The following is a 13,759-nucleotide window of genomic DNA, read 5'->3' on the forward strand; positions in this document are numbered from 1 at the left end:
GTATTTGTCCAGTGTCCTACATTTTTCTGTTTTTTTTTATAATCTGGAAATGCAGCTACAACAAATACATTTCCTCTGAAATTCAACGATGACCGCGGGAGAGACGAGGAAACAAGTAACGCCACCTAAAACTATTTAGTGTGAAACTTTATCCTCTTTTTATGCCTACCGTGTTTACTCACTGCGGGCCTTTAAAATGCTGCATTGAAAAATAATAAAAAATGGTGTGTTATAATATACTAAGATAGACTACCTCTCAGCTTTGGTTGTCCCACCTATAAATTCTTTTTCTAACATTTGCTTCGTTGGAATCTGGCGGCCTTAAGTGGGATGTTCCTTAGGCATCGTTTAGAGAAACACCTTGAATGCCACATGCAAATGTTTTTTTTGTACATTAGCACTTTTTTAACACTTCTTTGACCCCTCTTTGTGTTTGTAAAGTGTACTGTCACCATGTTCCTGAGTGATTTTGCATTGTAAATAAGTTTGAATGCATTGAAAAATGCAAGAGAACCATATGACATTTTCAACAGAAATCACAACTCAATCGAGTCAAATTACAGCGTCTTTATTCAAACAGCTGGCGACAGTCTCAAATAGCCTTGATTTCATCTCTCGATCTTTACACCCGGGAAGTAAAAGGGGAGTCAAGGGGACAATGTTTAAAATGGCAAAACACCTTGGATGCAAATATGTGTAGCACAACTACTGACAGTTTCCTCTCGGAAAACTTCATCCTAATTGTTATTAAAGAACATCATACTCCAAGTTCATAACATGTAAAACTGCTACTTAGACAGTACAATACAAAACTGACCTTCTAATCAGACACACAGAGGACACACACACACACACACACACTAATTCCAACACTGCACAGTATACAGTAGGAACACTTGGAGGACAAGAGCTGCGACCATTATTTCAGTTTTAAATGAGTAACAAAATGGCTGTGTCCATGTTGGGGTGTAACATTTCTTTGTGCTCATCCAGTCGTGCATTAAACACAACAGGCTAATGAACACAAGGGATACTGGTGGAAGACATTTCCTGAAGAATTCCTGATCCTTGTGGTTTCTCCTATAGTTTTTTAAGAAACACTCATTGGAGAATGACAATGACAGACCACGATTGACTTAATGTCCCCGTCATTGCAGGAAATAAACAGGAGGTATAAAATGCAACAAACCCATGAAGAGACTCTCAGCACGATTCATTGAATTAGTCCATCTTCTCTTCCTCATTTCTAAAATGAGGTCTATGTTGTGATTTGTGTTTGTTTGTGCAACAGCAGAGTCCAGGAAGTCCACACAATCCCTAACTAATAAACCCCAGTCTGACTATTTCTCAGCAGTAAAAAGGACATGTAACCTATTTATTTCCAACCCCTCCTTAAGGCATGTCAAAAGTCACTGAAGTTTATGATGGCTGCACCGTCAACCAGCTTAGCGTCCCATTGTTGGCATGGTAACAGCCGGGCTCGTTACAGTGGCGTCCTCGGCCTTCCACTGTGACGTCACAGTCTTGATCTGAGTGTAGAATTGGATGCCCTGGAGGTAAAGAGACAACGGATGAGTCATAAAGTACATTTTATACAAAAAAAACTGTGTATTGTGCTTTTTAATGAAACAGATGCAGACTATTCTGATGATCCGAGACACGACAGGACTTCTGTTATTTACCTGCTTGCCATAGAAGTTGGTATCTCCTCTGAATGAGCCTCTTGAGCCGGTGAAAGAGAACATGGGGAGGGGGACGGGGATGGGTACATTCACTCCAATCTGTACAAACACATACACACACAGACACACATCAGAGATCATACTGACTGCAAGTATACAAATACAACAGTGACATAACCCAAGAGGAAACGCTTATAAATGACAGATAATATAATATAATCTAAAGTACACAAACAAAATGGATCTCTGGATTTCCTTTAAAAGATAAAAAAAAAAAAAAAAAAGGCAAGGAAGTTCCTTTTTAAATAAAGTCCTGGAGTAAAGCATTTCCTGCTGCATTAATGCCCAGGTTTTGGGACCGTTCCATGCTTGCCATGTATTGGCAGGTAATATCTGACACAGTTTCAGTTTACCACTGACTCCACTCCAAAACATATTCTTGCTTCACATGAACGGTGTCTGTTTCTTCCTTCTGAAATAGAACGCCTCCCACACGAAACTGTCTACTCAAAGTCTCACACAGGTGACTCACCGAGGACCAAAATAACCCCAAAAGGTGACCTGTTTCCATCCTGATTTTACAACCATACCGTCAACAGACAAACAGATTTATTATGACGTCCTAGCCTATGTAAGCGCATGTCTGACCTGGCCGACGTCCACCTCGTGTGTGTATTTGCGTGCTGTGGCGCCGTTGGTGGTAAAGATGGCGGTGCCGTTGCCGTACTGGTTATTGTTGATTAAAGAAATGGCTTCGTCAAGGCTGTCGGCCTCCAGGACGACGAGCACCGGTCCAAAGATCTCTTCCTTGTAACATGTCATGTCCGGCTGGAAAGAACAGAGGAGTGATCGGTCACAATCATAATTCTATGAAGCAATATCAATAGGACATAATGTTCCGGGAGGTTCGTGCTGGAGAAGATGAGAGAAAAGTGCACACTTTCTATTTTAAGATGTCTGACACTCAACACTCGTAACCAGAAACCTTGATGGGTGCAGGAGAATGTCACTCTGAGAAGGCTGCATGTTATGTGATGATGGTTTCATATGTGTGTATCGCACACATACAGCCGTGGTTTCTGTCTGTACACAAGTGTGCAGGGAAAGGGAAATCAGTAAGTTCCCAAAAATTCACTGAAAGCTCCAACTTTTAGTCTGAGGAGTAAAAGCATTTTATCTTTTTTTTTAACCTGGTAAATCACTTTAAACTCTGCAGGATTCGTGGTAAGCGGCCCGGCTCTACCGTTGACATAATTACAAACTTCTGAGGACACATTCAAGTAGGTGAGGAAATGTAGCATGCTGAGTATTTGATTTAAATTACAAGAAGCTAAAACAAAGACACTGAATTGACTGAGACGGTTCATTTCACCTGGGATAATTACCTAAACAACAAAAACGCTCCACAGAAAACACATTCTGCCTCTGAATAAGACCTAAAGCTCTGGAAGAAAATTGGCCATTTATCTGATCTGAAGACTTTTCCCTGGCATCTCAAAAGGAAAGTGTCCATGTCTCATCCTTTGTTTCATCCAATTTCAAGTCCTTAGCTCACCGTAACATTGCCTAAGATGGTGGGTCCAACAAAGTTTCCGTTTTCATATCCTTTGACGTTAACATTTCTCCCATCCAGCAGCAGCTTGGCACCTTGCTGCACCCCGCTCTGGATCAAAGACTCCACCCTGGTCTTGGCTTCAGGAGAGATCAGTGGACCCACATCTGCCCCGGGCTGATCACCTTGAGCACAAAACTTCACATTTTATAAAGGGCAGTGACATTCTGCAATATTTTACATCAAAATTCATGAGAACTGATACAATTTGAAATGTTCAGTAACCATTTTTATGCGTGTTGACAGAGTTACAGAAGAAGTCACCTGCATTTACGCGCAGTGATTTGGAGCGCTCCACCAGCTCTGGGAGCCAGTCTCGAGACTCCCCGACAAAAATAGCGGTGGAAAGAGCCATGCAGCGCTGGCCAGCTGCTCCAAAGGCAGCACCCACCAGCTGGTTGATGGTGTTCTCTTTGTTGGCGTCGGGCATCACCACACCATGGTTCTTGGCACCCTAAATGCAAAATGTAGGACACGGCTCTGAAGGATTTCTCGCCAACAGACTGCAGGACATCTCAGAGAGGCAATACAATGCTAATCCTAGGTGTTATTATACTCAGTGATTGGCAGCTAAGCACTCAACTGTTGTCTTGGTAACAGCAGTAAGTGTTTAGTTCCATATTTCATCCATAGCAAGAGGAATAATTTTTTAAATGTGGGTTATCATAGAAAATAACGAGTTCCCTAATGTAAGAGCAGTATGAGGTGTGTTGAGGCGAGTACCATGTTGGACTGCACTCTCTTGCCATTCTTGGAGCCCCGCTCATAGATGTACTCTCCAGCCTGGTTGGATCCCACAAAGCTGATGGCTTTGATGGCTGGATGATCACAGATGAAGTTCACCGCTGCACAAAGACACAGGCAAAAACTTTAAGTCCTCTCTTCTTCTTCTTCTTTTCTGCTGCACCCTTAAATGGAAAATTCCACACTTTGCACTCCGTGTTGCTGGTAAATGTAGTCAGTTAAATGTAACAGTAAATTCCTCAGCGTGTGCTGTATTGACAGAGAAAGCTGAGCTTCTCTGAGTCTCACTTGTCGCCGAGCCATGGTGGCGGTGCCTCCATGTGCCCAGACGCATTATACACGAGCTTCTGACGCCTAACCTCCAAATCTTTCGGTTCCCTTTGCCAAGTCTCTCCCTTTGTTTTACACAGTAAACAAAAACACGGTAAGTAGCCAGATGATATTGTTTGCAGAAAGCAAGAGCCAAGAAAGATGGTGGTTATTCATCAGTAGGCTACTAGTACTGATCACACTGTAAAGTTAGCAGCTATTGTAAACACAAACAACACAACATGCTGAAAAAAACTTTTATCTAAAGTTGCAGTGTAACACCATTGTCGCTGTCACTTTGTTGGCCAAAACATAGCGTGAGTTGACAAAAGTGCTCATTCACTGGTCGTCTTTGCTCGGCTGGTTTGAATTGTATGTTTCAATTTATCACACCTCATTCCTGGTCTCATGCAAAGTAATGAACACGTACAGATCTGTGGATCTCCGTCAGCAACAGAATCCAACAAAAACCACCCCTGCTGAAATCTATCGCAGCAGAACGACTCAGTTTCTGTTGAATTCAGGGGCAATTTGAGAAAAGGCACCATCAGTTGCTGTTTGCTCTCAGCAGCATATCCACCATTTCCACTTGCGCGGCTAACCGGAGCCGCAGCGTCGGCCTTTCTCTGCCTCGTTTCTCCAGCCTCGTACTTTGGCGCAAATAAATACAGCTGAATATCCGAGTCAACCAAAGCACTGTAACATGTACCCTCATCCATTACGTCCTCTACACTCTTTCTTTTTTTTTTTTCTGCTGACATTTTTTCGTTGTTGGAAACGTAGCTGTTGCAATACTAGCGAAGAGAGCACGGTTTTGTTTTGGCATCTAGAGCGCCCTCTAATGAACAAAGACAGCTCAGTTAGCCTGCAGTTCTCCTGGCCAACAACTACGTCACTAAACTGCCTTAATGACGGCACAGGTGCCGGAAGAAGAACAGATTTTACAGCTGCTTCACAACAACACAGAGAATCTATTAAGGAATGTATTGCTTTAATTGACTTTATTTACCATCAACACGACATCCACATAAAACAAGGTGGATTTTCTTCTAAGGCACAATACATGACAACTGATGCAGAAATTCAAATCCTCCTTCAAAAGCCTGTGAATTATTTACAGATATAGGCTGCACATGTTATGGAAATTTCCAATCTACATATTGCCAGAGGGTGTATAATTAGCGTTTGAATAATCCTTGGTCCTTTCCCCATTGTTTATCTCAGACACACACAGATTGCGTGCTGCTGAATGATCCGAGTCGCACACACTCACCTGCATGCTGCCCGTGGATGATGTTGATTGTACCATCTGGTGCCCCGGCGTCCTGGAGCATTTTGGCCAGGAGCATGGTGCAGCCTGGGACCCGCTCAGATGGCTTCATCAGGTAGGTGTTGCCACACACCATCCCGATCGGGAACATCCACAGAGGAATCATGGCGGGGAAGTTGAACGGGGCGATGCCGGCGCACACTCCGATGGGCAGGCGGTACGTGTAAGTGTCCATGTCCTTGGTGATGGAGGGTAAGGTTTCCCCCAGCATGAGGGATGTAATACCGCAGGCGTGCTCCACCACCTCTGAAGAGAAGGGCAAATTAAGTCAGCCAATAAGAAAGTGCAGAGATAAACTAATCTGAGATACACAATTATCTAATGCAATTACTAATTCTTTAAAATGATGAGATGAATTAATGTCTACACTCCAATACATTATCCAATTCACGCTTTGGCCTCTCAAGAATAAAAACTCAACCAGTTCTATTTCCTGTTAGTAAACTATAATAAAACTTGTGAAAACGTCAAGCGCCATTAACCCCAGTACTTCAGGAAATCTCCAGTGCTGGCAGCACACCTGCAGATGCAGCCTGTCTTTCTGCTGATAATAGGAAAGTTTGCATGCCAGAACAATTTGGGCTCCCCGAAACTGGGATCTGCACAAAGTACAAAAAATTAAATCCAAATTCTTTGGCAGCTCTGTCTTGTAATAACGAAAATATATCTTCCTTTATTTGGAAGTGCACACAGCTTTTTAAATTTCTCGACATGATTCCTGTTGATGCGCGGCTGCCAAAGAAAACAAGTGCATCTCAACCTCAGTGAGGGGGACTGCATAATTATCGTTATATTGAGTGCAACTGAAAGCACAGCCTGCAGAGTGCTTTTCAGACGGCAGAAAAATAAACTAGGTAGACACTCTCTAACAACAACAACAACACTGAACATTGTAATGCTGCAGGAGCACTGCAGCCCTTGTTTTCTTATAACTAAAGAGTCTCATGAAATACTGTTTAAGCCTCTAAACGCCAATATGGTCACAAAAGTACCCGTAACAATTACTAATTTAAAAGTCAAAGTCACTTCTGCAGGGAGCGACTGGTTACACACAAATAATGGACGCCGTGCAGCCACTTTAAGTATCAAACTTTCTGCCGGGCCACGGATAAAAAAAGGTGCCAGACTTACAGACTTTTCATCAAGAGATACAGAGACTGTGGACAACAGTTTCAAAAGGGGAATTTGATATCTGTTACGTATTCAGCAGCACTCTAATCCAAGCAGGATATATAAAAAAAAAAAAAAAACAGCACAACCAAGTCATTGCATTACTTACGCAGTCCCCTAAATACATCTCCCTCCGCATCAGCAAGAGTCTTGCCCTGCTCCAAGGTGATTATTTTAGCCAGTTCTTTCTGAAATAGAGGGAGAAAGGATGAAGTGAAAACTCCAGCAATAATTTTGTGTGGCAGAGACGTGAGAACGTGACAGATGTCCCTACAATGTTGTCCTTGATGAGCTGCTGGTAGCGCAGGAAGATCTGCTGCCTGCTGAGGATGGAGGTCTCGGACCAGGACTGGAAGGCTCGCGAGCAGGAGTCGGCAGCGGCCAGCATCTCCTCCTGAGTGGCTTTGGGAACACGTCCCACCACTTCATTAGTGGCCTGAGGAGCAGCAGACAGACAAGTTGACTGAGAGCAGGGGAAAGCCATTACTTTATACTACTGGATGTACATTATTTCATTAATATTAATAATCAAATATTTGTCTTCTGTCGTGTAGCGGTTTGAAGTTTTACATGATGAAAGTAGATGGATATTTTTGCATGCTAGAATCACCCATCATTGCCTTGCTAGAGGCTTACGCTTGACAAGCTACACACCAGGCTGGACTTTTAGAGGATATTAAACTTGACGTGTTGTGCCGACTGGGCTCTGATTTCTCTCACTTTACAAATTAGGCTATTAGAAGTTGACAAATCAAGACTTATTTCTCTTTTCTAATTTTCACAAGTTACAGCTACAGAGTTACACTGGTTGTTTGCAGCCAGATCTTGTTACTCCAGCCTCTGTGCAGGTTTGCTACAGTTCATCTAGCGAATACTTACAGGGTTATGAATGTCAAGCCACTCAGACGTGTTGGACTCGACAAACTTGCCATCAATGAACAGCTTGGTGGTGGGCTACAAGATGACAGAAGCATATGATTTAACTCCCTCCTGCTGTGTTGCATCATTACTAAGTTCACTCAGGGCATCTATCCATCACTACAACATGTTCAGTGACTTTCTAAAGCATTTCAGACTGCTTCACCTTCATTTAGAAATATTCAAGTTAGCCTGATCAGACTTTTCTAAGCAGAGCCTTTTGTCTTCCATGCCACGTTAGCTACGACCCAATTTCAAGCCCCGACTAACTCTAGGCAGGTTTAGAGTATAAGTGAGCAAAACACTGGGAGAGTCAAGAGGGTCTACTGTATGTCCAATAGGGCTGCTACAGTTGATTGAGGAAAAAAAACAAAAACAATTTGCAACAATCTTCATATTTGACTATTTACTTAAAAAGTGCAATATGTAAGATTTTTTGTTTTGTTTAAAACGAACTCAAATTAGCCACAGAACGTGAAGAAATAATTATTTTGACATTTTACCAAAGACGTCCATGTATTGTGTTGCACAGATATTGACTAATGTTAGCATGCTAACCAGCTAGCCCTGTTCCATCCTGTCTTGTAACACCACCCCACATCTCAGGCTGCAATAATGAGTTACTGTGGTGTCATTTACATAACTTAGACAATTCTATGGGGAAAATAAACCGTGTGGAGTGACCTTGTTTCTACAATTCAAATGGGTCTTTGGCGAAAGTAACGACACGAACTGTACTGAAATACATCACAAATGGCACCTGTGGTGGAACTCGTCGAGTTGCAGCGAAGGAATCAAAGGACACCTTCTTGATTGGCAACGCAGTGATGCTTATAGACAGCAGCTCGATTGAGGCGAGAGATCGCAGCAAGTGGCAGTGCCATGTTGTTAAACCCGTCTGCCTGCACTCTCAGTTCCAGTTATATAGGATTATATTCTTCCAGATAAGGACGAATAAGGCATCCTTGGACGGTTTCTGCCTAACTGGGAATGAGCCACACTGTCTCCTGTCCAAGTGTGAATAATAGCAATCTTGGAGACCTTTACCACACCTGCATAATTTCCCTGACAGCTTCAATATATGTTTTTTTTTGCTGTGACTGTTTTCTTATCATTATGGTCTAACCAAAACCAGAGATAAGCATGCAAAACCATAAACTACCGGGCTTAACCGATCGCCATGTTTTTCAGTCGTTCGACTATTGGGTCCATACAATCTAACTTTACAATGATCAGTCATAAATAGAGGAGGCTACTAACTAACAGCAGGACACGCAAAATTAAACCAAACTGCCGAAACTCTGAGAAAGACAGACTGAACGCTACAGTGACTCACTACAGCCTCTCATGGTACAACATGGTATTACAAGATGCGACTTAAATCTTACATATTGTATCTTTAAGAATTATTTTTCCAAACAAAACTTCAAAAAAATCTTTTTAATAGTAAGATGCCCTGCTGTATTTTATATAATTGTAAACAGAATAACTTGGAATCTGAGAAGCTGCAATGGACATATTCTCACTATTGTCGTCAAATTAATCAATGATGAAAAAAAACCTGCCAGTTGCGATGTACAGAGGAATTGAAGGAGCTACAAATGTCTTAATTCCTTGATTTGCTTGGTCTTTCTGAGGTTGTGGCAGGGGCTTTCTTATTTCAGTTTGATAAATGTCTGACGGCAAATAATTTCAAGTCAAATACAATTTCCACAGTCAGACTCTGAACACACCTTAAAGCCAAGGAAAATGTGTCTCGGATCCATTTTGGAGTTTCAAGTTTGAACACTTGTGGATGTGAATTACGTCATTACAACAAAGCAAACTTTACAAACGTGGGGCTGATCCTTTATTGTGGGGTCCAACGCAGAAAATATGAATCTCTTATCGGTCACTTTCATAATACAACTAAATCTGACGTGTCGTGAGGTAGAGACACGGACAGAGACTGGACACATGCCATTCATTCATTGCCGAGTTACACAAGCTGCTGAGTGATGTGTCCTTACCACTGAGGAGGAGTAGCACATGCGACCCAGCTGTAGGGGGGCCTGCAAGAAAAAACAACAACAACGTAATCACCTTAAACTGCTGTTTAACTCATGATCCAAGCAAGGTCTAGGGAATAAAGCCACGTCTTAGTGCTCTGTTGACATGTCAATCCTGTTCACGTGATGCAAACGAGCCCTAATCCTAAACCCACTCAACTTTAACTATCAAATAAATATCTAATGCTTTTTTTTTTTGCAAACAAGACAAGTGGACTGTGTGCAACGTGTGTAAGGCGATGACTTTGTTAGCTAACAGCGCAGATCGTTAGCCGTCCCGAGTTGCATACGCGTCAAAACTAAATCCAACAATCTCCAAAAGACGAGGCTGCGTCGGCTTTACCTTCTTGTTTAAAAGGGAGCGGAGGAGAATTGCAGCCATTGTGGAGTGTCAGGTGTGTTTGTTTGTTTGTTTTTTTTCCCCTGCTCCGAAGCCCTTCAACCGACCCACAAGACGTCAGGGAGCAAAGAACTCAACAGTTCTACGGGGCGGAATAACGGGATCCAATGCTGCGCTTTTCACGAATCTACAACACCGACATCCACGTGGATATCACGGCTGCGAACCAGCGCAGATTACTTGGAGATCTGCAAAAGCTGGTGCGGTGACGCCATTGGCTGTTTCCGTTAAGTGTGGGCGGGACGGAACTTCATCTGAAAGCCAATCACAACGCGCAAACACGCCAGCCGCCCCAAAAGTACAACGCGCTGATTCGCTGTTACGATGAACACAAACTTAAACTCGTCTCTGTAACATGACGGCTCCTTTCAAAACATTTCACGGGGACTTTGGTGTTAAAGCTGTTCCCGAGCTGCCTTAACAAGGCCTAAATACACCATGTTTGATTCCGAGTTTATAAATGGACCTAATTTTTGCCGTGGCTGTTGAAGAAAATACTTATTAAAAACCAGTTTCCATAGCAACGTGCTCACACGCAACATGGAGTTCCTGCGGTGGGATTGTCATGATGTTGCAAAATGGATTGAGTCTTTAGGATTTCCGCACTACAAAGTGAGTTAAAAAAAAATGACCTGAGTAAACAGAAATTACACTGATAGCAATAGGATGAGTGCCTGTCATTTTACTTCTAAAACCTTATATCTTATTATTAATTTCTGTTACAGGCATGTTTCACGGAGAACTTCATTACCGGAAGAAAGCTTATTTATGTAAATTGCATCTACATGCCAAGACTCGGGGTCAAAGATTTCAAAGACATACAGGTATTAAGAAGAAACAGAAACTATATATATATTTTTTTATTCTAACACAGAAGAGATTGATGTCACTGAGGAGGATTGTTAACAAGTCAAGCATATGGTCAAGTTTCAACAGGCTGAGTAGCACCATTGGCCTTTAATGATGGCTCTGCTCTGTACTCATACCGAGTGGTATTCAGATCCTATACTTCAATAAAAGTACCAATACAGCAATGTAAAAATACTTATTTAAAATTCTGCATTAAAAATCCTTGGAAAAGTACAGAAGTATTAGCAGCAAAATGTAGTAACATTAGGAAAGTATAAGTACTGCTTTGGTCCCTCTGACTGATAGATTATTATCAATGTGTAGCAGCATGTTACTATTGAAGCTGCTGCAGGTGGAGCTGGTTTGAAATACTTTATCCAGTTTTAAATCCAGGGACAGCAGATAGATACATGTGGGGGGTCATCAGATGATTACCAGGAGAAAAAAAAAAGAAGAAGTTCTGATGCACAAATCTGTTTTCAGTTCTTGGACGTTTTTTCTATTCTTTGATTTTTGGGGATATTTTGGATAATCTGGACATTTACTGAAATGAAAAGAGAATGAAATATGACCCTGACTACACATCGCTTTTTGTAAGACATCAGAAGCCAACAATGTGTTGTATTTCAAAAGCTTGTTAGAAGCTATTATCCATGGTGTCAAATCTTCATCTGAAAAGTAACTCAAGCTGTCAAGTAAATGTAGTGGACTAGAAAGTATATATATCAAATGGAAATATTCTTGTAAAGTAAATTTGACTGAAGAACAGCGCTCGAGTAAATTGCTTTCCACCACTGCTCATATTTATAACCTAATATTTTCTGACTCTGGAGCAATCAGCTGGTTTTTTTTCATGAAATTGACTTCATTTATTTATAGTTTGATTTAACAATAAAATAGTCAGAATTACCTTGTAAAGATATAAAGCACTTGCTGCACATTACAAAGGATATCACTTTGATTCGAGTGGTAATTTTTGAAGTTAATTAGCTTTTGATAATTCGTGGCTACATTCATTTAATTGTTGATACAGAAAAAGAACAGAGAATAAAAATATGCATTGGTTTCCCTTGTATTATAACATTCTATAAGTGGACTTTAATCACCAGAAAACTGGTCTTTGTGCCAACTTATGAGCACATCCTGTTTGGCATGCAGGTTTTCTTTGAACAGTGTGACATCCAATTAAAGTTGTGCGTTGTAACCGAGAATCCCTGCCAGCAAACACTTCAAATCAGCCCTATCACAAGTATGCTTTTACAGTCGTTCTTATCGGTCCCTGAGGTCAGAATTAAATTGGCTAAAAGTGTCTTTATGTATTCAACGCTTCTCTCGTGCAGAAGAATATGAGTATGAGCTGATAATGAGGAATCTTGAGACAAACAAACTAAGTAAACAAGTGTCTACTCCAGTTGGTCAATATTTATTGGGGTTTAAGTCCTTTGATACGTTTCTTTTATAGAGTAACCCTGTAACCTTTCTTCTAACAATGCAAGAACTTCAGTGAGGTCTCCATCCAACACTCTTATTCTCAGTGGAATGGCATTATTAAATGATGTTAGATCATGTAAACACACGGTATAGTCTATGTTATCAAAGTACTCAACCCTGCTGTGCGCCCTGCAGGTCATCTCTGCCTGTGTGCGGGAGCTGCTGGGGATCACAGAGACCCTGTGGAGTCGCAGCATCGCTGACCCTCAGCGGGACGCTATGAGCCTGTTCTTGGAGAGAAAGAGCCAGACGGGTGAGCAGGCGGACAGCCTCACCTACCAGCAGTTTCTGGATGACATGGAGCAGTGAGAGAGCCCAATGTGAATCACAACAGTAAAGCAGCTCAACAAAAACCCAAGAGATGTCAGAGTCATTTCATATCGTCAACTGTGAGCTCGTGATGACTCCGATGAGACACTCAGAGTAGGTCACATGCAGGCCTTGACATTAACACTTCCCACCAGCAAAATGCTTGCATGTTATTGTTGTTGTGGCAGGGGGGACATTTTTTTATTTTATTGTACTGGGCTTTCTGCTGGCTGCCAGCATGTGTTCATTCTGAAAATCACTTGAAACTGACATTAATTACTGGACATCTACTGATCTCACCAAGAGTGAAACTACAAAGATTGAAGGCAACACTTATCAGTTTGTGCACATGCAAACTGTTCAGAGCCTTCACGCCATTCCAGTTTTGGATAACAGAAACCTTAAACTACTTAGGTCTTTCATATTGATCTCAAGTGGATGTGTTGTAACTGGATGGAGTTATTGAACTGCAGTTGAAATCCTCCGGGTAAGTCTCCGGATGACAACAAACACCTAGAGTGCCAGGAGGCCTTGGAGCAGTGTTTAGGTCATCGTTCAAGAAAGACTACTGGCTGCTATGCTGTAATAGACTTGTGCACATATAGACTACTTTGCCAGTTTGCAGAAAAGGCCATAGGATCATTGCATCAGATAATGATGGGTCCAGTGCCAAACAGACCCACAGGGAATCATGGTCGCTCTGTTCCAGCCAACTCAACACTTTCTTGACAATAATCTATGTAATACATGCAGGAATGTTGCGCTATAGGCTGCTATATTTGGCTTCAAAAGGACCAAATGTACTGAACAATAAAGGTTTTATCCAGGCTAATGGATGGAGTTTTCAATAACAGTCTTGTTTAAGCCTATATTGGTTATTGCCTGGCTTAGTTTTCA

At 41.8% G+C, this 13,759-nt stretch overlaps 2 protein-coding genes across 2 annotated transcripts; one reads left to right on the forward strand and one right to left on the reverse strand.

The window, feature by feature from the left end:
* Positions 1-552: 552 nt before the first annotated feature.
* LOC138203570 (methylmalonate-semialdehyde/malonate-semialdehyde dehydrogenase [acylating], mitochondrial-like) lies at positions 553-10,295 on the reverse strand. The gene is made up of 12 exons (XM_069158541.1): positions 10,157-10,295; positions 9,775-9,816; positions 7,727-7,801; positions 7,122-7,283; positions 6,957-7,035; positions 5,621-5,923; positions 4,018-4,139; positions 3,559-3,748; positions 3,238-3,419; positions 2,331-2,510; positions 1,683-1,781; positions 553-1,550 (listed from the first exon to the last, which is right to left on the reverse strand). The coding sequence occupies exons 1-12, from the start codon at positions 10,193-10,195 to the stop codon at positions 1,446-1,448; spliced, it is 1,578 nt and encodes a 525-aa protein (XP_069014642.1). The 5' UTR covers positions 10,196-10,295; the 3' UTR covers positions 553-1,445.
* Positions 10,296-10,601: 306 nt separating this feature from the next.
* LOC138203716 (sterile alpha motif domain-containing protein 15-like) lies at positions 10,602-13,174 on the forward strand. Its single transcript, XM_069158730.1, has 3 exons — positions 10,602-10,825; positions 10,939-11,037; positions 12,689-13,174. The coding sequence occupies exons 1-3, from the start codon at positions 10,754-10,756 to the stop codon at positions 12,860-12,862; spliced, it is 345 nt and encodes a 114-aa protein (XP_069014831.1). The 5' UTR covers positions 10,602-10,753; the 3' UTR covers positions 12,863-13,174.
* Positions 13,175-13,759: the final 585 nt, after the last annotated feature.

Source organism: Embiotoca jacksoni, unplaced genomic scaffold (genome assembly GCF_022577435.1).
Source record: "Embiotoca jacksoni isolate LCO1_2020_lvr unplaced genomic scaffold, fEmbJac1.0.p SCAF_23, whole genome shotgun sequence".
Taxonomy (NCBI): Eukaryota; Metazoa; Chordata; class Actinopteri; family Embiotocidae; genus Embiotoca; species Embiotoca jacksoni.